General features: G+C 53.6%; 1 protein-coding gene across 1 annotated transcript in view; it reads left to right on the forward strand.

The window, feature by feature from the left end:
* CEP164 (centrosomal protein 164) overlaps positions 1-23,887 on the forward strand; it is a 31,421-nt gene that overhangs the window by 4,693 nt on the left and 2,841 nt on the right. The window contains exons 8-32 of the mRNA XM_071769058.1: positions 698-811; positions 2,614-3,057; positions 4,022-4,105; positions 4,982-5,059; positions 7,077-7,162; positions 8,677-8,820; positions 10,801-11,019; positions 11,431-11,562; positions 11,806-12,022; positions 12,614-12,691; positions 12,948-13,079; positions 13,357-13,479; positions 13,678-13,821; positions 14,377-14,460; positions 14,718-14,786; positions 15,098-15,276; positions 15,781-15,907; positions 16,331-16,398; positions 16,568-16,775; positions 17,232-17,339; positions 17,992-18,106; positions 18,301-18,648; positions 19,017-19,083; positions 19,416-19,538; positions 20,084-23,819. Of these exons, the coding sequence (XP_071625159.1) occupies positions 698-811; positions 2,614-3,057; positions 4,022-4,105; positions 4,982-5,059; positions 7,077-7,162; positions 8,677-8,820; positions 10,801-11,019; positions 11,431-11,562; positions 11,806-12,022; positions 12,614-12,691; positions 12,948-13,079; positions 13,357-13,479; positions 13,678-13,821; positions 14,377-14,460; positions 14,718-14,786; positions 15,098-15,276; positions 15,781-15,907; positions 16,331-16,398; positions 16,568-16,775; positions 17,232-17,339; positions 17,992-18,106; positions 18,301-18,648; positions 19,017-19,083; positions 19,416-19,538; positions 20,084-20,183 (3,591 nt within the window). The 3' untranslated portion in view covers positions 20,184-23,819. The remainder of the gene's footprint in view (positions 1-697; positions 812-2,613; positions 3,058-4,021; positions 4,106-4,981; positions 5,060-7,076; positions 7,163-8,676; positions 8,821-10,800; positions 11,020-11,430; positions 11,563-11,805; positions 12,023-12,613; positions 12,692-12,947; positions 13,080-13,356; positions 13,480-13,677; positions 13,822-14,376; positions 14,461-14,717; positions 14,787-15,097; positions 15,277-15,780; positions 15,908-16,330; positions 16,399-16,567; positions 16,776-17,231; positions 17,340-17,991; positions 18,107-18,300; positions 18,649-19,016; positions 19,084-19,415; positions 19,539-20,083; positions 23,820-23,887) is intronic.

A 23,887-nucleotide genomic window follows, 5' to 3' on the forward strand; every position in this document is an offset into this window, starting at 1 on the left:
TGTCAGGGCCCAATTTGTCACTGAGATTTTAATGTGTCTGGGAACAAAAAGCTTTCCTGGCATTTCAGTGCCACAGCAGGGCCATGGGAAGCTGTTGTGAAATGGAAAATGCTGCCCCACAGCCTGGCTGGGTTTGCCTGGATGGGTGGAATCTTAGTCCTGATCAGACATTGGCACCCCTCTGGAAAAAGCAGAATTTACTTGTGATTCCATGAGATGGCAGCAGCAAAGCATTGCTGTGAGCTCAGCCCTCCTCCAGAGCCCTTACAAAGGGGAGAGGGGAAGGGTTGGAGTGAGGAGCTCTGAGCACCAGTGGGGTGAGGAGGTGCAAACCCCTGTGGATCAGTGCTGAGAACCTGTAGCCAAAGGAAATGAGTGTGTGGTTGGGGTGATTTGCTGAGGTGCGAGGCTGCTGGGGGAAAGCAGAGGCTGCACTGAGGAGAAAGATGGAAAAAAAATGCATCTCCTACCACAGGTTCTCTGGAGCAGGGGGTAAGGGAGGTGGGGAAAGGCACTGCCAGTGAGCCCAGGCCAGGTGCTGCAGTACTGCGGGTGGGAGGTGGATGTGTGGCAGGTCTTGTGCTCTTGGAAAGAGGAAGAAAAACTCACACCCCTGTCCTGAGCCAGTCAGGTCACCCCCCTGTGACAGCAACAGGGGGTAAGGACTTTTGCTAGTGGCTGCCACTCCACCTACCAGGAGAAGAGCAAAGCAGAGGAGCACAGCGGTGGCAGCCGGGTAGCTGGTGTGGCTGAAGCTGATCTCCAGCACCAGAGGAGCCCTGCAGAGGAAGCTGGCAGCCTGGCAGAGGAGGTGATGAGTGGCTCTGACATCACAGGCCTGCTTGCATGATGTCAGGGAAGCTTTGCATGCTGTTAGGCAGCTTCTGGTGTCGTGGTGTGGATCTGCTAGCTGCTTGTTTTGTTTGTTTTGCTGGTTCAAGTGTTACATGCATGAACAAAGCGTGAGCTGGGAAAGCAAGAGCAGATGCTCCCCAGATGGGGTCTGGCACACCTGGCCCTGGCAGCCTGGCCTCAGAGAGCTGGGGCAGCACCTCACCTTCAGAGGTGTTCTGTATGCAGGGTCACAGAATCACAGAATCATTCGGGTTGGAAAGGACCTCTGAGGTCATCAGGTCCAACCCTTAATCCACTGCCACTGTGGTTACTGAGTGACTTTGGGCTCTTTTCTTTTTTTTCCCCTTTAAAGATAGAAAGAATGGGATTATTTTGTTGTAATATTTCATGTTCAACCTTAGTCTGAAGAGGTGGTGCAGTCAGCAGATGCCCTGGGATGAGGAGGACACCCCTTGGTGTCCATGTGCTTTTCTCCAGGCTTACGCTGATCCCTGGAAGTAACAATTTCATAGGCAGGAGTTTCACTGCTCACTGCAGGTAAAATGTGCTACAGCTTGTGAAAAGATCAGCTAAAGCCAATTACAACCTGCCTGGCTTGTCCTGGCTCTGAAATCCATAGGAAATCCATAGTCTGGCTTCGCAGGAGGAGAAGCTCCCTCCTCCTCCTCTACCTGTGTGTCCCTGGCATCATTTCCTCTTCCACAGAGCTGCATTTATGGTCACTAAGGTGTAGTGGCTGCATCTGGCCTTGAAATAGGAGGGGAGGCTCTGAACTGCAGGGTCAGGGGCAGTACCCAGTGGTTTGGTCCCTCTGTCCTCCTCTCTGCTCTGAGGGGTGGCTCTCTGGGCCCTGGGAGGGTCTCTCAGACAAACGATGTGCTGGGAGATGCTCTCCGTTTGCTGCAGCTCTGGGTTTGGAGCTGACAGCGTTGCAGTTGCACTCTGATAAAAATACATCCTTAAAATATGCTGCCTGTGTATGGTACAGGCTGTACGCAGGATGCAGCTCATGTTTGACAAGACACCACAGCATTAATAAAACAGTGAGAAAGTGGGGCGTGCTGGCAGGTTTGTTTGCATACTGATGAGAAGGGAACCTTTGCCTGCTTCCTCCTGGCCATGGTGCTTCCCAGGGTGAGGTCTCTCTGTGGGCCTCCTCACTGCTGGGGCAGGCAGATGAACCTTTGGGTGACTCAGCTGGAATTGGGGATTGGTTTCTCTCCAGGACAGGGGGTTCTGCCACGTCGCAGTCTCCTCTGGGGCTGAGCTCTGGTGGCTTGGAGCAAGCTTGCCCTGCTGGAAGGTGGGATGAGGGCATCCTGCTGCTCCTCTCCAGCTGCCATTCCAGGTAGAAGCTGAGTGTCCAGTAACAGCCTCTTGGCAGATTTCCACCTCTCACTGAACAGATTCTATGTGGCAGCATAAATGGGTCTACTGCAGAGCACACAGGGTGCTCCCAGAGGGTGGCAGCTCCTGCAGCAGCCACTGGGAGCTCTTGTCCTCTGAGACCCTGTGAATAAAAAAGCAACAGCTTAAGAAAAAAAATCTGAGCCCAAGAAAGGAACTTGTTTTATCTTAATGAGGTTCCTTTTCTTTGAAAGGAACTGTACGGAAAGAAATCAAAGTGCTCTTGAAGTCACCCAAAGTTTTGCCATTCTGCTGCTTGGTGTAGAACCCGTGCTATTTTGGACTTGTGCATCCTCCCAGCGAGGAGGCAGAGAATGTTGTAGCTGTAATTGTGTTTGACTTGCTGCCTAGAAGGAGTCTTTAAAATCAAGACACCCTGAAGAGGGGCAGGAGTCTTCCTTGGATTCTGACGCCGCGTGCCCTCCGACTCCAGTTGAAGTCTTTCCCGGAGATGCTGACAGTAGCCTGTCTGGCCAGGACAAGGAGGATTCAGATGGGAAACTTGCTGGGAAGGAACAACTGGGCGAGAAAGATGCTGAGGTGGAAGGTGACATCTCTGCAGCTGAAGATCTGCCCCAGTCCCTGGGGGAGAGGAGCGCAGCAGGGACAGATGTGCCCAGTGGTCCTGGGCAGTCTGGAGCTGTGTCTCCAGCTGCTGAAGGTGCCGAGGCAGAGGAGCAGGAGAGCCTGTCTGCTGCTGCCCACACTGTGTCTGGTGGGGACAAGTCAGTGAAGGAAAGCAGGGAAGAAGCAGCAGCTGATGGGAAAGCAGAGAGCAGGCTGGATGCTGGCGAAGTAAGAGACTTGCTGGCACGGGCTGGGTTGGGTGTGGGGGCTGCTCCCCTGGGGAGGGTCTGCTGTCTTATCTCAGGATGAGATAAAGGGGACTCAAACATCAAAAACAAAGAATTAATGATGAGACAAAGGCAACTCAATCAAATGTATTATGAGCAGCTTGTTTCAGGTCAGTCCTGAGCATCACTTTGAAAAACTGTTTTGATGGGTTTTAATTGCATTTGTTTAATGGTACTTTTAGTCAAGTGGAGAGTTGGTTGTGGTGGGCAGCTGGTGGCAGACAGTTGTCCTAGACCTGGCTGTTCCCCTGGCTTTGTAAGGCCCTGATTCAGGAAAACTCTTGGAGCACTTTTTTATTCTAAGCCAAGTTCCCAGAGCTGCAGAGGTCCTTGCAAATGGAGCAGAGGGCAGTGAGCAAGTGCCCTTTATCAGGATGTTAGAAGAGCACTTCTCTGCCCTGCCCAGTCCCATCTCTTACCCCTGCCTTCCTTCCCCTGTCCTCATGAAGTTTTTTGTCTTTGTGCTTGTCCTGTGGGTCACACCCTTGGTGTTTCTCATGGTGCTCAGTCACATTTCTTCTCTATGCTGTAGAGAGGCCAGATTTGTCTTCCTGGTATCACAGAATCACAGCTGGGGGGGGGGGGAGTTGGAAGGGACCTCTGGAGATCATCTAGTCCAAGAGCCCCCTGCCAGAGCAGGCTCACCCAGAGCAGGTTGCACAGGATGGTGTCCAGGCAGGCTTGAAATGTCTCCAGAGATGGGGACTCCACCACCTCTCTGTAGTTTGCTGCATCTTCTTTCTTGCCCTTTCTGAAGATGAGTGATGCTGGCTTTTCTCCAGTCCTCAGGCACCTCCCCTCTTCTCCAGGACCTTTCAGAGCTGATGGATCAGCTCTCACCCTGTCGGAAAGGTGAAGGTGCAGGGGTAAGAGGTGTGCAGGCTGTAACTCAAGTTTCCTTGCAGCTTTCAAAGGCGTCTGAGATCAGCGATTATGGGAAGGACTTGCAAGCCTCGAAGCTCTCAGAGCCTGAGCTGGACCAGCCCCTGGTGAGTCACCAGAACCTCCCTCTCCCTTGGCTGTGGGTTCCCCTGGGAACTGCTGCTGTGCCCACCTCTTGCAGCCCTGTGTCCCCCTCTCCATGGCCAAGCTGCCCTTACAGCAGGCCGGGTCCCACAGCAGCATCCTGGGCCGAGCAGGTTCTGTCTGTGGGTGAGGTAATATCCCTGGAAAAGTAGGTCACTTCCAGCTGGGACTGCACTTGGGTAATTGCAGAAAGGAAAACAATAAGCAATGTAAAAATTATGCTTTAAGGGCCTCGGCAGATTTTTCCAAGAGGAGTCGGCATGGCTGGGAGACCTGGATCCAGAGGGTCCCTGGGGGAGAAGGGGGCAGGAGGGCAGCCCTGAGGTGTGGGGAGATGCCCGTCAGCATCTCCATCTCCACAGGAAACTGCTCTTGCCATCTGCCAGTGGGAGCAGAGGCAGCAAGGCCATCGAGCAGCTGAGAATATCATTATTTGTTGGTGTTAGGAGCAGGCTGTGTGCTGCCTCCAACAATGCCCTTTATGGGGCATGCGTGGCCTCCCCCCATGCAGCCAGGCAAGGACCCCAGAGGCTCTGCCAGGAGGGGGGATCATCTTGGGGAGCAAATAACTTGTGGGCACCTGGGGGAGCTGGCTTGTAGGAAAAATCTGAGAAAATCTGCAGCAGTACCAGCAGTGAGGGAGGGAGAGGCTGGGGGAAATTCTGCTGCTTGCATGGAGGGACCTTGTGTGACAGAGCTCACTGCCCCACTGTGTCCTCCCTGGGTGGCTTTGCAGTCCCCTGGCCTCCCTTCCTCGTGCCCACCAGTGCAGGGAGGCTCTGTGCTGCACAGTCCCTCTGGCCAAGCCCCTGAGGTGCTTTTCTGCTTTGCTTCTGCAGGAGCTGGGGCTGCAGCTTTCCCAGCAGCTGCTGGACGTGGGGCTTCTCTCTCCTGCTTTGGACAGCCCCATGGGCAAGGTGAGTGCACCAGGGGTTGAGCTGTGCCTGGGCAGGGTGGAGAACTCTGCTGTGGGCCTGCTGTGCAGGGAAATGGTTTTCCTGGGGAAGGGTGAGAAGCAAGAATCTGTTTTACCTTTTTCTTGTGCATTTGTCCTTCCTCGGAGGCAGATGGGAAGGATTAGCACCACAGAACACCATGGCATAAACGGGAAGAGAAGGAGGTTAACTCCCCCTGACAGATTTTGGGATAGGGAAGGTTTATTTTTAGGCATTTGGTTGTCTTGCCTGCTTTCAGGCAGGGGGAAAACAGGCTCCTTCCTGGGGTGGGAAGGAGTGTGTGCTCGTGCCTGTGGTTAGCCTGGGACACTGCTACAATCAAGCAGCTCAAACTGAAGGAGATTCTGTGCAGCTTGAGGGCTCTCCCTGCTCCTCTCAGTCTGTCACTGAGTTGCCCCCCAGCCCCCTGCTCGTGCTGGGACCCTCTCGTGCTGCACTGGAGTGTGCAGCTGGGCTGTGCTCAGCCTTGCTCTCATTGTAAGGGAGTTGGTGAGCTGCCCTGGAGGAGCTGGCGGGTGACAAGGGTTCACCTGGCCAGCAGGGAGGAGTTGAGCTGTGCCTGGGGAATGCACTTGGCCTCTGCCTGGCAGTGAGCATCGTGGGGTGTGCAGGGAAAACAGAGCCCACGCCTGCTCCCCACGGCCTCGGTGCTGCAGCAGGCACTTGGAGCTGATCACAGCACAGTCTGCAGGAGAGGATGGGGTGGGAGCAGTGTCCCTGCAGAACTGCAGCTGCTCCTTTGTGTCGCCAGACAGAGAGGACTCAGGCTTGTAGGGAGGAGTTTACTTCCATGTGCTGAGCTTCCCTTCCTTCCAATATTCTGTTGGTTTTTTCGGCTGTCTCTGTGAGGTAGAGGAACACAGTGTTGGAGGTTTGTGGTGTGTGTGCTGGCAGGAGCTGTGGTAGCTTGTGGAGGCCGTGTGGCTGCTCCTGCTAGACCTGGCAGCAGGGAGGCTGCTCCTCTCACCCTTCACTTCACAGACATTTGAAGTGCTGGCATCCTGCTCTGCTGGCACGGCTGCTGCAGCGGGCACGGGGCTGGCAGCACGTGTGCCACCTCAGTGAGCTCTGCTGGGGACCCTGCTCCCTCTGAGGTCCCTTGGGAGCCTCGCTCTGCAAGGGGGTGGGGACAGTCTCTTATCTACCATCCTCCTGTCCCGTGTCACCACCTGGTGAGATCTCCTGTGTGGGACACAGCCTGGCACTGGAGCAGGGTGGGAAATGAAGGGGCTGCTGGGGACCCACTGCTCTCTGGGGAAGTCATTGGGCATGTGTCAGTGGGCTCAGCAGTGGTCCTCTGACTATTCCCAGGAAGATCTCCATTTGTCTCCCTGCTTTCCTCTCCCAGGCAGCAGTGTCCGAGCCCGTTCTGAGCCAGGAAACATTTGCTGAGCTGCTGGGTTCTCGGGAATTGAAGTCATTATTTACAGCGGGGCAGGAGGGAGGTGGGGAGGGGGAGCTGCCTGGGAGAGCTCTGGCCAGGCTGATGAGATGGAAGGTGACAGCACTTGCAGGGAATCCTTCTGCTGTTTGCTCTGCTGAACATTTGCATAAATTACTGCTGGTTTAATTCCGTGTTATTTTGGCCCTGCTCCACAGCACGCTCCCACACAGCAAGGGCTGAGCTCACCTGCTGTTGCTCTGGTCCCTGAAAATTTGTGAATGGTTTGTCCTTCTGGGGAGCAGAAACCTCTGCAGGGAGGGGAAACCTGTGCTGCTTTCCCACGTAGGGCTGATGGCTCAGAGAGGGAAGACCTTCCCTCCCAGGGGCAGGGTGCAGTGTCTGTGGGTGCCCACGGCCGGACCAGGACTGCCTGGCAGGTGGGAGAAGGTGCAGGTCACTGTTTTGTACTGCTTGGTCCTGGGCTTCACACTGATGGGCTGGGTCAGAACCCTTCAGCAGAACCACAGCCAGGTCCCCAGAGGTCCCAACAGGGAAGGAGCCAGCGACCCCCACGCTGTTTGCTTTTACCTGCAGGCCCAGGAGCTGGGAGAAGAGGAAAAAGACCAAAGCAAAGCCAGTGTAGAGGAAGAGCAAAGCAAAAGAACAAAAGCTGCTGAGAGGTATGGTACAATGAGAGCAACCAAGGAGATGTGGGCAGCTCTAGCTCCAGATGACTTCCCTGTTGTGCCTGTCCCTGCTCTGCTCTGGTCACTATAACCTCTGCAGGTGTCCCCTCCAGAACCCCCTGAGATGCTGCAGCTCCTCCCAGGGCCTTTCCCACTGAACCTCTCACTGCTCCTGCTCCCTCCTTCTCTAGTGCTGTCTCAGCAGATTTCAGCTTTGTTTCAGCTTCTGGCTGGGTGGGCAGCAAAGCTGCCTCTCTTCAGTTGCCTCGTGACTGCCCAGATGTGGAGCTGGCTCCTGTTTCCCTGACAGCTGTCTGACTTCAAGGCTGCAAAGGTCACGCTCTTGCCAAGGTGGCCTCAACCTCTTAACATTTTGTGTTGTGCCCTGTGGCTCTCAACCATGGCAGAATGGCCACTGGCTGTTGCCCCATTGAGGGACCTTCCTGGTCCTGAGGCAGCTCCCAGCCTTGGCCAGCTCTGGTCCTACTGGGCTACCAGCTCCTGGCCAGGCAGAGCCCAGCAGCCATCTCAGCAGTCCTCTTCCACCTCCTCTTCCACCTCCCACCATCGGGGTGGCCTGGGGCAAATCTCTGGTGGCCAGCATTCAGCTGGCTCACACCTGGGTAGGTGGAACCTTGCTGCAGCCTTGTCCTGGGAGCAGCAGGGAGGCTGTCCAGGGGAGCTGTCTCCAGCCTTGTTTAACACAGCTGCAGTCCTGGGCTGAGCTGCAATCCCTGCTCTCTTGAGCTCCTCCTCTGTGAGCTGCAGTGTGTGGCATTTATGGATGAGTTGTGTCAAAACTCTGAGCCCTCGCGCAGCGTTGCCTGCACTCTGGGGCACTGGGAACCAAGAAGCTGTTGCCTGTGCCAGGGAAACTTGTGAAGAGGAGAAGCTGCAGTCCATCTTAATGACTGGCTGCGTGCACTTGGGATTTGCAGCCTTGTTCTTAGAGGAGCTGTTCACGTGGAGGTCCCCGAGAGCCTGTGCTGCCTGCAGGAAGTGTCTCCTTATCACTTGGTACCTGCTTGCCCGCTGCACATCCTCTTTCTCTCTGCCTGTAAAGCTGGCTCGTGCTTGCCTTGTCTCTCTTCTCTGTGCTTCAGGATGAAGTAGGACTGTAGATGTAGACATGCCTGCCAATAGTTCCACCCATAATTTGGACAGCAGTGTGAGTATTGCTAAGAGGGCTGGCTGAGCGTGGGGAAATTCCCCAGGGGCCTGGAAGGAGAGGGGGACAATCCAGGGCAGTGATTCAGCCTGTGGAGACTGACACCCAGTCACTCCTCAGCTGCCTGGCAGGGCCTGAGGAGGTGGGGATGGTTTGGAGCTTTGCCTTTGGCAGCCCCACGTTGGACAAAGGGGTCTGGTTGGCAGGCATGGCTTGGTGCCCAGCTGCACATCCTCCCTCTTGCCTACCTGCAGCAGCCCTTGGAATCCAACCGGTGCTAATGTCCTCTTTTGTTACTTCCCTTTTTTTTTTTTTTTTTTCTTTTTTCTGTGCTGCAAAGGGAGGGGGATGAAAGCATTTGTGAAATCCCAGAGGAGAGCTGTGGTGCTTTAGAAACTCCTGCTCAGGAGGAGGCTGCGGCCCCGGAGCAGGGATCTCTGGACAGCCCAAGCAATCTGGAGGAGCTCGCTGCCCCGCAGAAGGTGTAAGGGTTTTGGTGTTGTGAGCGTGTCAGCTCGTGTCCTTTTGTTCCCCTTGGTGGTGTTTGAAGTCAGGGTGTGAAGTCAGCACGGCAGGAGCTGGGGTTTGGTGGGCACTGCACAGCTCTGATGTCTTGGTGCAGAGCCCAGCAGCTGCCGGGCTGGCACTGCCAAGTTAACAGGCTGTGCTGGGCAGGGTGTGAACTGCAGCCCAGCCTCTGGGGAACTGTGAGGCCAACAAAAAACTCCTTGCTTTGCACTCGGAAAAGCCTCCTCCTCCTGCTCCTCCTCCTGCTCCTCCTTACCCACAGCACTGACCAGGCTGCCAATGCTCCTGCTCCCTCCAGAAACACCTCCTGATGGGCTCTGTGCTGACCTTGCTCCCATGTCAAATGACAGATCAGCAGATGCAACTGGGGAAAAATAGGCAGTGTGTCTCACAGGACAAAGTGGTGGAGAAGCAGTCTGAGCCGTGGAGTCCAGCACAGTGTCTCCCTTTTGCTGTTAGGGGTTGCTGCCTGACACAGGCACCTTCTGCAGGCATGGGGGTCAGCCCTGAACCCAGCTGCTCTTTCCTCTCTCTGGTTCTTTCTGATGATGGCTGCATGAGTGACTTTTCCCTCTGACTCAAGGCTGTATTCCTGGGGCTGTTATTTCCCTGATTCCTGGCAAAAGAGAGGTCCCTCTGCCTTTGCTAGCAGTCTGGGACCATGCTGAGACCTTGCTGCTCCAGCTGTCACTAGCAAAGAGGGAAAATTTTTTTCCTAGACTAATCTTCATTTTCTCCTGCTTCCCCTTCAGCCCTTCTAGACCTTATAATTTTGCTGCCCTTTGTCTGAAAAAAACCCAAAAAACTTAATTAGAAACAGATTGGGTTTGAATTTTTGGAGCACTCGGGGCTTTCCCTTGCCTAGAGCTGGCAAACTCCCAGCACACTTTCAATGGCAGAAAAATACCTGGTGTGCCTGAAGTGTGCTGCCCAGCCCTGGGCTGCAGCCCCAGCCAGGTGCTGGTAGCCACAGGCTCCTTGGTAAAGCCAGACCATGTCTCCCTGGCAAGGTGAGCTGCAGTTGGCCAAAAGGAGGACTCATTTAGGACCAGGGTTCAGGTCCTTTCCTTTTGTCCACAGTGGAGCTTTTGGAAAGCATCCAGGACAGCTCTAAAGAGTGTCCAGTGTCTGCTGGACAGTTCTGCACCACTGATTGTCCTCCAGGACAGCTGTTTGTGGGCCAGTGAATGTTGCACTGTGAGCAGAACCATGTTCAGCACCTTTGAAGAGGCCCTCAGGTCACAGCGGCCCCAATTTCTGCAGGGAGACTGTGTATGAGTCACCCAATTTGTAACACGAGCAATTAGCAATGAGGTAAAGGCTGCTTAAACATGAGAAATGAAAAATCCACAATAATATAATGGCAACTCAGTCAGACACCAGATACTTTCTAAAAGTAATGTTAAACAAATGCAATTATAAAACTTCAAAACACAATTTTTGACAGTAATGCTAAGTGTGATTATAAAGCTTCCAGAAACTTTTTCTACAGGTAAGAGTAAACAAATGCAATTAAACATTAAAAACACAGTTTTAAAGTGATTTCCAGGACTGCCACCTCCAACGAGCTGTTCACAATACGCTTGACTGAGTCACCTTTATCTCGTGGTTAATTTCCCGTGCTACAGATGGTGTGACTGCTCCACCTGAGCTCCCCTGGATCCACACAGCTCCTTGCAGAGAGCTGTGCTGCTGCTCCCCAGGCTCTGTTCATGGAGCTGACCTGGGTGTGTCCTTGTTCCAGTGGTGTACAGGTACCTGGTGGCCAGCTGATGGGTCACAGCTGGTGGCACAAGATTGTCCCTTTCCATCTACTCTATGAGCTCAATGAGTTTTTGGGTTTGGTGTGGATGCTGTTCGGGGGATGTTGCTCTCCCTTTCATGTTGCTCAGCTCTCTGTCACCCTTTTGTCAAAGGACATTTCTCTTTGTGGCAGGCAAGATGGGAAGGAAGTGGAGCACCAGCAGTCCTTGAACCATCCCAGGGAGGAATCCCTGGAGGACATAGCTGCGGAGGTGGAGACCGAGCTCAAGAGAGAGAAGATGCGTTTATTGCACAAAAAGGAGGAGAAAATTCAGCAATTCCAGGAGGAGATGAGGCAGCAGGAGGAAGAGGAAGCTGAGAAGCTTTATCAGCAGAAAGAAAAATCCCTCAGGTACTTGGTTTTCACTCCATCTCCCCCCTGTTTTTTTGGAACAGGGCATGGAGGTCTGTGCGAAACCCAGGCGGTGCGTGAGGGTTGAGTTGCCATCCAGAGCAGCACTGGAAGCTGTGTCCTCTCCTTGCAGGGAGTTTTCTCTCAAAGTACAAAGCTTATGGATGTATTAATGCAGCCAGGTACCTTGGCTGGGAGCTTGCTTTCACTTAGCAGGAGATGATTTCATTTACTGGCACACGTCCAAATGCCACCCATGCTGACCTTGTGTTTTAGCAACGTGCCACAGAAGTTTGGGGCATCTCCTGAAGGGGTGGAGGAGAATGAGTGGTCTGTAGCCCTGGCATTTGAAGATATTAAAGCCTCCTGAACCTTTCTTCTTTTGTTTTTTTCTCGCTGCTCATTCCTCAGGAGTCTAAAGGAAGATCTGGCGAAAGTCTCTGAGGAGGAGGAGTTGCGTGTCAGAAAGGAGGAAAGTGAGAGACTCTCAGAGCTGCTAGCCAAGATCACCTCAGAGACCCAGGCAGAGATGGAGAAGATAAGGTGAAAAGTTTTGCTGGCATCTCTGGGGCCATAATCTCAGCTGGTTTGGCAGGGAAGCATCTTGTATGCCACCAGCAGCCACTCCACGTAGAGGCACCAGCCCTCTGTCTGGAAGCTGCTGTGGTGGCCCTGCCCGTGATGCTGGACAGAGATGTCCTGTCCTCTGGTTCTGGAATGGAGCCCTGTGGTAAAGTACCAATTCCTGACTTGCTTCTGTTTGTGTTCTTGTTGCAAACCCACCAGGGCAGAGCAAGAGGTCACGCTGCAAAAACTGAGAGAGGAGTGGGAATCCCAGCGGGTGATGGAGCAGGAGAGCCTGGAGAAGCAGCAGCAGCTTGCTCTGGAGAAAATGAAGCTGGAAATGAAGGAAGCTCAGCAGAAGGAGTTGACTGAGCTGGAACAAGAGAAGGAACAATTCCTGAGTGAGCTCAAGGAGAGATTAGACAGGGAAAAGGAGGAGGTGAGATGTTTATCAGCAGTGAGGGTCAGACCTGTGCTGTTCCCACTGCCCTGGCCTGTGTTAGGGTGCTGAAGTGTTGAGATAAAATATTGCCTGTGTGTGCTTTAATAGTGACTGCCTTGAAACAAGAAAGAGAGCTGATAGTCATGCTGTTGGAGTTGTGATTGAGGTGGGCAAGGGTGCTCCCCCAATTCTTATTACAATGGTGATGAATGACAATGACTAAAAAGGCCACATAGCATCTGAAGAGAGGGGAAAGGTCACTGTGTGTCTCTGCCAAGCTAAAACGAACCAGTTCATCAGCCCAGAAAGCCTCCCTGGCTGCTGCTCAGGTCCTCCAGAGAGTCTTGGAGGCTCCTGAGTGGAGGCATCTGACAGCCCCTCCAGCACAGCAGGACTGAGCTGTTGGGATCTGCTGGGAAGGACAGTGGATAGAGAGTGAAGGCACCTTGTGTGTGCATGGCTTTGGAAGGTGTTTCCAGGGTGTTTTGTTGGTGCTTAGGCACAGGTGCTAATTGCTAATGTGTCAGTGTGCAGTGTGTCCCCACACACAGAGGTTTTCCAGCAGTCTGTCTTGCTCCTGTTCTGTAGGCAGTAAAAGAGCTGGAGAAGCAGTTTGCAACTGAACTCCAGGAGCTGAAATCCGCAGCAGAAGAGAAGCATCACAAGGTAAAGGATGGTGTCCTTGGAATGTAAATGTTCTTTTCCCCACGCTGTCACCAAAGGTGGCCAGGGAGGGTGGCTAATTTTTTTTTCCACTTCCTAAATATGTTTCTGGTCTGGCTCAGCATTTGGAGGTGCTCCAAGCAGGGGGTGGTGAGACCGCACACGCTGGTCTGTGCCGTGCTGCTTGCTCCCTGTAGGAAGGCACTAAATGGATCTTGTCAGAAGGGTGACAAGTCTCTGTGGGTGGCTTTCATGGCAGGTCATTTCCAGCCTGCAAACCCAGATAGCAGAGGCACAGAGGAGTGAGGAGGCTCGGCTGCGTGACGACTTGCAGAGAGCAGAGCAGAAAATGCAGCTAAAGGTCTACCAGGTCACAGAGTATGAGCATGAGGCAAGTGTTCATCGTGGGTTGCTGGAGGTTCTCTGCCCTTTCTCCTTGGGGAGGTTGGAGAGGCCACATCCCCTGCCCAGGGGTGATGGTGGTGCTTTGGGGGAAAGGACACCCCCGCAGCATCCCCCTCACCACAGTGCTTGCTTTGTGCTACCCTGAGCCCCCTTGAAAGGCCTCTGAACTCGGGTCCCCCTGCTCATGAGAGAAGTTGTTCCCTCGAAGGGAACCACAGTGGTGCTGCAGCTTGCAGAAACTCCTTTCTGTGTCACCCCTGCAGCTCAGCGAGCTGATGAGGGACAAACGTCGGGAAGTGGAAAAAGACCATGAAAGTAAAATGGAGAGGATGAAAGAGGAGCACCAGGAGGTCCTAGCACGGATTCGGGATCAGTACGAGGAGGAGGTATGGCTTGGGGAGGGCAAAGGAGGTGACAGCAAGCCCTGCTTGCCAGACCTGCCCCTCTCAGCCACTCCCAGAGCTGGAAATCTCCTTTCTCCTGGGGGTGCTGCTGCCCCAGAAGGGGGATTTTGCGTGGGTTGGTGAGGATGAGCTGTGGAAATGCTCTGTGTGCACTCAGCCACTTCTCTTTGCACTTTGCAGGAGAGGCAGCAGAGGTCAGAGCTGCTGGAGGGGCTGTGCAGGGAGCTGGGGAAGCTCCGTCAGCAGCACGAGCAGGAGCTGCAGGCTCTGCAGGCAGAGCTGGACCAGCGGCTCAGTGCCCTGCAGCACCGGCACAGGGAGAAGGTGAGGAGAAGGCTTTGCCAGCAGGTGACTGTGACCAACCTCCTTGGGGCACCAGGACACCTGGGTGTGCCTGCCACCAGCCCCAGCACAGGGTGACACCAGTGGCTGTCCCTGTCTTTGTGATTCCTCTCTGTGGCAGAGTTCTGCTGGGGAGGGAGGAACTCGAGCCCTTCTCCTTCACCCAGCATCTCTGTGCAGGTCTGTGACAACTGCCAGCCAACTTGTGGTAAGGTAAAGGCTGCTCAACCACACGTGAAATATTTTTGGAAAGTAATGCTAAATGCAATTAAAAACCCCATAAAGACACAGTTTTTAAAAGTGATGTTTGGGACTGCAACCTGAAACGAGCTGTTTGTAACACCTTTGGTTGAGTTGCCTTTTTCTCATCATCAATTTTTCATTTCTCACATTTGGCTGAGTTGCCTTGATCTCATCGTGAGCTAACCAAAACCAACTGCAGGGCAAGGTGGACACCTCTGGTTGCCAAGTATGAGGAAGGTGCATGTTCCAAAGGTGTGGAAGGGGTGTACAACTGTACCTTTCTGCTCTGTGCAGGAAAGAAAACTGCAGGATTCAGAAAACGAGCTTGAAATCCGCTCAAAGAATGTCCAGGCCAGGGCAGCACAGCTCCTCAGGCAGGTGAGTCCACCCAGCTGGGCTTGTGGGGGCTTCCCAGCCCAGGGCTTCTGCCCCCCTCCAAGTGAAGGCTAAAACTCATGTCATGAGTCAGAGCAGGGCTCAGCAGAGGGCACCTTGACTGGGAGGGGGGGCAGGAATAAAGCAAAACTGGCAAAAATCCTGACTCCTGGGACTTGGACCTGAGCTCTGTGCTCTGCTTGCTGCTGGGTGCCAGCATCCCCTCAGTCCCATGCTCACCTCACTGCTCCTGCACACAGGAGGAGTCTCTGAGGCAGAAGAGGCAGCAGCTGCTGGAGGAGGACAGACGGACTGAGCTGGAAAGAGATGTACGTGTATGCGTTACTGGGGAATGCTGTGTGGGGAGGAGGCAGCACTCTGAACCATGGGTTTCAAAGAGCAAACTGTTGCTCCTAAATTTTGAGTCTGAAAATCCCTCCCTGGCTCAGCCTGGAGTGCCATCCTGCTGGGAGTTTGCTCAGCTCCCAGCTGTTTCCCAAAAAGAGACAGTGCTGTTCTTCAGGGTGTGTGTGTGTGTGCTGTGAGCTGTGCAGGCAGCAAGTCTCCTGCGTGTTGTGTGCTTTCATTTGGGTGTTGGGGAATCTGCTGAGAGGGATTTATTGTCATTTCTTTCTTTTAGGAAGCTGCTTTAGCTTCTCAAGTCCGCCTGGAGGAGAACAGGAAGGAGCATGCCAGCCTCCTGGAGTCCATCCGACAGCTGCGGAGGTCTCTTGAAGAGCTCCAGGACCAGAAGGCTGAGCTGGAGGCCCAGGTGGAATTATTGCAGACCCGAAGCCAGAGGCTGCAGAAACGCATCAGGTGCGTGCATGAAAAATTCCCTCTGGTGCAAGACATTTACCCTGTGCTCTAACAGAAACATGGACCTCTCCCATACCTCGGAGCTTCTTGTGTGTTGGACCATATTCCATCAGAATCCTGATGGTGGGTTTGATGCATGATGAGGGCATGGAGGTCCTCACCTCTGTTTCCAGCTCCATTAGTAACTCACTGTGGAAATTTGTCCCTTTGCTTGTCAGGTTATTTTTTCTTTTCCCCACATTTGCCTTAAGGTTAATAAGGGGCTTTGTGGGGGGGCATGGAAATGCAAAGAAAAGTTTTTCCTGAGGCAGCTGAGCTGGGGAGGGTCATGAGACAATGGTTCCCTGCCCAGCCAGGGGTTGTGTTTGGCCTCTCACCTGAGGCTGGTGGTGTCAGGTCCATCTGTGGCCCTTTCCTTCCTGGACACTGGAGGTCAGTGTGGACACCACTGCAGAGGATCCTGCTCTAATCAAGTGCTGCCTCTGTTGGCTTTTCCTGGGGCAGTGAGCAGGAGGCAGCTGTCAGGAGCAGGCAGGAGGCTTTGAAAGAATTGGAGGCAGAAGAAAGTGTGGAATCTCTGAGAAGGAAAGCTGAGCTCCACATTGAAGACCTGAAAGAAACTCCTGAAGCCGTGAGTAAAGCAGACTGGAAAGGTGTCTGCCTTGTAATTCAACTCCCTTGCAAGTCCCAGCTTTGGTCCCTTCTGTCTGAACTCATCTGAGATGCAATGATGCCTTTTTCTTTGCTAGGGGACACCAATATATTCTGTAGCATTTGTTGATTTCTGTCTATACAGGGGGAAAGAGTGTTGGGTACTTGAGTACCCTCAGAGTCAGAAGCAGGGCTTGAGTCAGGGGTGGAAATGTCTTTGTTACTTTTAGAAAAAGTCACAGAAATCCCAAGACAGAAATCCCTGCCTCTGGTCTGGGATCTGGGCACCACCATGGTGATATCATTCTGGATTTTTTGCCCCTAATGAGATTCTGGGGGTCCTGGGGCTCCGTTGCCCATACATAGTTTTTTTTTTTTTTTCTTCCACATTTCAACTCCTCAGCACTCATCCCGAGAGCCCACTTCCCTGCCTGCTCCAATCCAGGAGGACAGCAAGCTGCAGGCTGATCAGTGAGTACCTGTGTACCATCCACCCTGGGGGAATCCTTTTGCTTTGGTTCCACAAGGAAACATCTGGGTTTGGGTTTACACACCTCGTGGTGCCGATCCGTTTCTGGGGAGGGTGCTGCCTGGGGCTGGCAGGCTGGAGCCAGGACCATTCCCTGTCTCTTTGGTGTAGGGTCAGGAGCTTCATCTCTGCTGAAGGGATCTCCCTGAGGAATGCCAAGGAGTTCCTGGCACGCCAGACCCGCTCCCTGAGGAAGAGGAAGGCGGTGCTGAAATCTGCAGAGCAGCAGTGGCACCAGGACATGCAGAAAGCAGAGGAGGTGGTGCAGGACCCTGACAGCTCCCAGCTCCTGGAGGGTGTGCGCAAGAACCTGGAAGAGGTGAGCCCCTGGGTGCTGGCCCTGCACAGAGGGGTCTGCAGCCCTGGGGTGGGGTCTCGGGCTGCTCAGTCTTGCATGTTTGTAATGAGAGATACACAGCATTGGGCCCTGTTTGTGTCTTCCTCATCATAACACGAAGGTTAGAGGCTTTCCCCTCTCAGGCTGGCCCTAAGGGTTAGGTTTAGGACTCCAGAAAGGCCAAGAGCTGTTGAGGAGCAGCACAGTGCAGATGCAGTGAAACCTCCTTTGCTTTGGGGTGAACTCACTGTGGGGCATGTGCTCTGCCCTCTGCACCTCCCATGCACTCCAAGGCTTGGGAGCAGCCCTGCTCCAGCAGAGTGGTTTCCCCTGCAGAGTAGCAGTGAGATAACAAAAGGCACCCTGACCTCTAAGGTGGATTTTTTCCTGTCATTCCTGTTTAATTCCCCTCCTTGGCTCTGCCCTGACCCACTGCAGGAAGCCAAGCAGTTGGACAAGATGAAGTCAGCTATGCGGAAAGGACATGTGCTGCTGAAGAAGAAAGAAGAGAAGCTCAGCCAGCTGGAGTCCTCACTGCTGGAGGAGGTAACCACCAGGGTGGCCACACTCCCACCCTGCCCACAGGTCCTGGGCTGGGCTCCATGGCAGCTCCCCAGGCAGAGCTGCTGGTGGAATGGACTGGGACGGAGAAAGCCTTCTGGGAGCACAGGCTTGGCAAGCTTGTTTGGGTCAGAAAGGAGTGGGCATTAATCCCAATGTGCTGCAGTGTCTCAGGAGATGAGCTAAAGCCTCACTTCAGGATGGTTAGGTGTCTTGTTAGCTGTTTTATTAACTGTGCATCTTGGTCAAGATGGCAAATGCTGTGTCTTCCCTCTGCTGGTGACATCTGGGCTCTCAGTTAAGCATGTGGCTGCAGAGTGGGCACGGAAAGCAGCTGGAAAAAGCCACATGGTTTGAGCCTTGAGAAAACAAGTGCAGGTCACCTCCTGGGAGCTCAGATTGAGGCTACTTCCCAACCACAGCAAACCTTGGAATCTGCCCAGCTCTGCCTGTGACCCTGTGGCCTTGGGCAGGGCAGCAGCAGATGCCCAGGCACGAGACCTTTGGCCAAGCACTTGTCCTTGGCTCTCAGAGAACCCAAACCTTGCAAGAGCTCTGAGGCTTATTTAAAACACAAAACACTCTGGCTTGTGCCCAGAAGGGCACATTGACATGGCTGTGGCCTTCTTCTGCCCAGCTTTCAGATGAAGATTCCCTGAAGAGTGCTGTCTTCAGGAAGGTGGTGACTTTTGATCTCAGCAGCTCCGAGGACACAAACAGCACCTCCAGTCTAAATCTCCATCTGCCTAAATGTGAGTGTCTGTCTGCCCTCAGGCTGTGCCCCTGGAGGATGCTTTAGGTCTGGCTTTCCCTCTTGCCTCTCTGGTGTCCCTCTGGTTGTCCTCCCTTGGGCAGTCAGCACTGGAGCTGGTCAGCTCACACAGGGGGCAGGCAGCACCTCCCTGGCCTTCCCAGTGATCCCTTTTCCCCCTCTTTCTTCTTCCAGTCGATTTGAGAGCTGATCTCCAGCCTGTCCCACAGCCAGACAAGGTCCAGTCCTTGAAGGGCTCTCTGCAGCGGATCACCAGTGAGCTGAACGGGGTCCTTGGCATCCTGGACTCTCTCAGCAGTCACCAATCTCCACTCTTCACCTCGATGCCCTGCAGTGGTGTCCCTCTCTCCACCTACGCCTCCCTGGCAGGGCTGGGGGCAGGCAGCATCCCACCTGCTCCCACTGGGGTGTCCCTGTTGGAGCCGTGGGCCAGGAGCAGTGGGCTGAGCTCCAGCCACCCCCTGGCAGCAGGACAGTCTGTGGACAGCATCCTGGCTGAGAAATGGCGCAAGTATTTCCCCAGTAAGTCTCCTGGGTGTCACCCATCTGCCTGCTTGCCTGCAGCTTGGGGTTTCACACCCTGCTGGTGGTGGGGAGGCTGGAGCTGCTGATGGGGAGCGTGCTAATGAGAGAAAAAATGAGCAAAAGGCTTCCTCCTTCCAGGAGGTTCAGCACATGGCTGATCCACTCATCTCCCTTTGGAGAGAAGGGAGCAGAAGAGGAGTCAGCCCTTGCTTGGCTGGAGGCTGTGGCTAGGGCTCACACCACCCCTGTGGCCTCGGTGGCTGGTTCCTACTCATAGGAGCAGCAAATTGTAGCACAGGACAGGAAATGCACCCAGCAATAAAGGTGGTGGATCTGGGGGGCTGCATTTAATGCCTGTTTTGCAGGTGGGCTCCCATCGTTCAGTGGAAGTTCCAAGCCTCTGGACAGCAAACTGGGATACATACCTGCAAGGTAAGGGTCTTTTCCCTTGAGCTGTTGTTTCATTGTGGTTTTATTGCTCTTTTTTCTCCGGGATAGTTTGTAGGTCACATCTCATACAACAAGGAAGCAACAAAGCCAGAAGTTGGGCATTATTAAGCAGACAAGTGAGGCACTGCTAGTTACTTATTGCCTTGTGAAGCTCCTCATGCCAGGAGCAGGGCCCAAGGACTGGGAGCCAAGGGGAGGTTGCTTCTTTGTTAGCCCTGGCTCTTTCTGAGGCAGCCCAGCATTTTCTTTGTCTTCTCTGGGATTGGTTCTGCCTGGACCTCTCTTTCCCACTTGCTCTGTCTCTCATGCAATAGTGAGCAAGTGCGGCTGTTCCAGCACACCCCGTTCCACAGCCGTGACTCAGACAAGATGAATATTCAAGGAATGATTGAGACCAACAAGAAATGGCTGGAAGACTTCAAGAGGGATTCACAAGTGTATCCTTTGCCTGAGCCTGGTCTTTAATGGCACTCCAGCAGCCTGCAGCAGGGAGGAGGAGGCAGCAGGAGGTGAGTGAGTCAGGAGCACTCCAGTGCTGAACAGCAATTTGGGAGCCTCAGCCTCTCTTCTCGTGTCCAGTTCCACAAAGGGAAAGGGTGTTCAGCAGTTAGAGCAGCAGTCAGCTGCTTGCTCCTCTTTGAGCTGAAAACTTGACTGAGAAAGGCTCTTTCCTTTCCCATTTGTGCTGTGATGATCCTAATGCTGCTGCTCTGGCAGCTGGAGCCAGTCATGTGAGAAGTTTAAAAAAATTAACCAAGGAGTGCAGAATGGAGAGGGCTGAGTCTTGCAGGGGGCCTTTGGTGCCACAGCTGCAGCCCCATTGGGCTTTATTTGCCCTTTAATTCCCTTTGAGTTGGATGCAGCAGGCTCAGTACAGGCAGTGTGCCCAGCAGGCTCCTCCCCACTACCTGCTCTGCCTTCCATCCTGCTCCTGCCTGCTCATCCCTCTGGAAAACAGGATTTTCCTTCACCCATCTGCCAGACCTCTCTTCCCTGGTCCAGAGAAGCCCCCAGCCCGCAGCTCCAGCCTGCTTCAGCTAGGATTGGATGAAAACAGACAAATTAAAGTCTATCATTACTAAAAGGTGGGACTGGGCTCTGGAGAGGTGGTGTCTGGGGCTCGTGGTCCCCCTGGCATCGTGCTGGGTTTCAGTGATCTGCCCCATCTTTGCTGCGCCCTTGAAAGGAACTCTCTTTACAAGAGAGCAGAGGAAGGGGGAAGTGAACTTCCCAGGTGGATTCTTCTAATCCTGTAATGTGTCCAAATATGCTTTATAGACTGTTTAATCCAGTGGTGAAATATCAGGGCTGCAATAAATCAACAGTTCTCTCATTAGTATTCTAGCAATGGTGAGCCAGGGCTGTGAATCACGGAGAGCTTTGAGTAACTGGTCAAGGAGGAGGACATGGATCCAGCTGAGGCTTTGCTAGAGGAAATGTGCCAGGGAATGAGCCTGTGCTGATGCCCATCAGCAAGAGCTCGAGTGCAGGCTGGACATGTCATCCACAAGTTGAGCACAAGCAGGGGAGGGTGACCAGATGTGGGAGCTGGGGAACAGACCTGGGGAAGGTCTCGGGCAATTCTTTGTTTGCCAGCTTGCTGTTGGCCAACACTGCCAGCTCTCTGCTGGACACTTGTACACCACTGACTCTGCAGGACAGGGGTTGGCAGGTGGCATTGGTTCAGCAGCTTTGAGCAGAATTGTGCCCCTTGGGGAGCAGCAGCTCAGCTCATGGGGCTCCCGTTGCTGCAAGGAACCGTGTGGCTACGAGAGGTTCAGCTGCACCATTTGTAACACAAAAAATGAGTGATGAGACAAAGGTGACTCAGCCAAGCCTGTTCTGAACAGCTCATTTGAGGTCACAGTCTTCAATATCACTTTTAAAAGTGTTTTGATTTTTTACATTGTGTTTGTTCAACATTACTTTTAGAAAATACCTCGTGTACCTTTATCTCACGCTTTATTTTTCATATTACAAATGGTGTGATTCACACAGTTGAACTCTCCTATGTAGACCCACTTTCCTTGAAGAAATTGGAGCCACCTGCTCCCTGAGGGCCTGTTCTGGAGCTGAACACGGTTCTGCACAAAGGTTCTGGATGAGTGCCTGCTGCTGATCTGCTTATAGATCCCTTGGCAAAGAGCTGGAGGTGCAGAAGTGCCCAGCAGATAGTTGGTGGTGTACAGCTGGTGCAGATGGTGCCATGCAGTTGTCCTGTCCAGAGTGGAGGAACAGCAGGTTCTGACTGCTGGGGAACATTTCTCTGTTTTGGGGTGGAAGGCACAGGATCTGAACCAGGGTGGCTTTTTGGGGCAGGTATTTTAGAAAAGCTGTGCCTGCCCCCTCCTGTGACGTGCTGGCTGGGCTGTGCAGCTGTGCTGGTGGCAGCTCTTCATGTTAGAGATGCTCCAATGGCAGCAGGGAGCAGGGGTGGGGAGAGCCCGAGGTGGTGATGCTGAGGAATGCAGCCAAGTGTGAGACAAAGCCCCACCTGCCTCCCCTGTGACCTGGGGACAGGGAGCAGAGCACAGCTCACAGCTGGGGTCTCCATGCACACTGTGGGGCTGGGGGACAGACCCGAGCCCTCAGCTCCACCCCTGGGGGGGGACAGCAGCTCTCTGGGGCCATGGAATGGGCTGGAAAAGTGGCTGAGGTTTTGGGGGACACAGCTCTGAGCTCAGCTGATGCTTTGCTCCCCGGGGGGCTGCAGGGGAGCTCCTGGGGAGAGGCTCATCCAGAACCTGTCAGCATGGAGCTGGGAGGGGGCAGATGGTGCCGCTGCACCCAGCAGGGACGAGTTGGGCTTTGGTGCTGCTGAGTGGGAAGTGTGGGATTTGGTTGTCTTTGTCAGTGTTTCCTCCAAGCTGACTTTAAATATTTTATGCTTTTAAAAATGCTGAACCATTTGCCACTTTGTCTGATGCAGAAGTCTGTGTTGCAAGGGCTCCCATCTGTGAGAAGGCAGCTTCAAAGCCGCTCTCTCTGGAGAGGGATGGTGCTGGTGGAGCTGCTGGTTCTCCTGCTGTTGGTGTTCCTGGCTGGGGCTGATGGGGTGCAGCAGAGCAGAGCAGAGCTGAGCCTCCTCCCACTCTGCTGCTCGGGGGTTGCGTGCTGGCACAGCACTGGGGAATGTTTACATGGAAATATAACTATATTTTTGATGAATGTAATTTAAAAACTCATTAAGAATGTCTTGTATGTATTTTTTTGGCTGATTTTCATAGACTGTTTTTAATTACTTGGCCAGCTTTTGTCCCAGGACAGCTTGGCCAGGTCCTTGTTCTCCTACCTGCTTGCTAACAAAGTGCAGGGGGGGTCCTTCTGGTGGGTGGGTACCATCCAGTGCCAGTGGGTACCATCCCACTGATGGGCTGTCAGCTGAGTCCAGGCTGTGTTAATCCAAAGACATGTGTGCTAGTGGTGTGGAGAAATGCCTGTTTTCCTAGCAATAACTTGGTTTGAAAGATGTTCCTTTTTCCTATTAAAAGCTGCTGGAGCAGCTGTATCTGGTTTTGTACACAAATTAAATCAACACGAGCCTGTTTTGTACAATGGTGATGTTTGTAACTCCACTTTTTTTTTTCTTGTTGAGATGTTCTGTTGTAGCCCTAGAGATCCAGCTTGTACTTACCTTTCACATCTTCCCTGCACTTGTCTCTGGGCTGTTTCATGTTTTGTGTTGTCAAGGTCATTTCTGGTGATTTCCAAGACCACTTCAGCTCACTGTGGTTTTATTGCCATTATTCTACCTGTCCAGGGTAGCAAATGCAGGGGCATGGAGAAAGCTAAAAGACAAACCTACAAAAGCCATTATGGGGCTTTCAGCCAGCAGGACAGCTTTTCACAAGTTCACATCCCATCCTTTTCATAAAACTGTCATTCCAGCTCCTACCATGGCTGTGTCTAGGCTGGTGGAGGGGTTGTGTGCAGGGGCAGCCCAAGGCCAGCCCAGCCAGGAGCCTTTGGGCTGGGTGAAGGTGCTGGGGTCCTTGGTGGAGCAAGGGGGAGTTCTCCCAGGGAAATGGGGAGAACTGGGTTGCACTGGAAGGGAACAGTGCTTGGCTGCTGCTTTCTGGCAGCTTGGGCTGTGTCAAAGTGGGCTGCTGGAAGGGGTAGGTGGGTGTGGGTGTGGGGACACGGGGTGACAGTTCTTGCTGTACATGGTCTGCACTCGTGTGTCTGCCCTCTGGAGAGCTGTGATGGAAACTACTGGAGCAGGGAGGTCTCTGCTGGCACCCCACGGGTCAGATCCCTCACCCCATTCCTGAGGCAGCTCTGTGCATGAGCAAAGGGTGGCTTGGAGACATCTGAGTCCCCTCTGAGCCTGCTGGGTCCCTGCTGATCAGCATCCCTGGGCTGAGGAGCAATGCTGGTGGGTCAGGGGGTGCCTGTGTATCTGTGCACCCCCTGCCTACATCCCTGGAGAAGAGGATTGGCTTTTTCTGGAATGTCAGTACAGCTTGTGTTGGAGACACCGGGCGATTAGGAGAGCAAAAGGACAGCACATGATTACTCTGCCAAGATGAACACCAGCCCTAAGCTCATTAAGGGACTTGGCCTCTGCCCAGTGAAGGGGGGGTCTGCAGTCCCTGGCTGCTGGGAGACTGCCTGGCATTGCTGCACAGCTTGGACTTCCCGGGAACCCCTCAGAGCCCCCAGCCATGCTGGGCACCCTGATGACAGCCCTGTTCTTTGTGGTGAGAGCTTTTGGACAGGTGAGTCTGGGCTGGCCTGGCAGCAGGGAGGATTTATTTCTTTCCATTGTGTTTCTAGAAGTGTGGGG

Source organism: Heliangelus exortis, chromosome 26, assembly GCF_036169615.1.
Source record: "Heliangelus exortis chromosome 26, bHelExo1.hap1, whole genome shotgun sequence".
NCBI classification, from domain to species: domain Eukaryota; kingdom Metazoa; phylum Chordata; class Aves; order Apodiformes; family Trochilidae; genus Heliangelus; species Heliangelus exortis.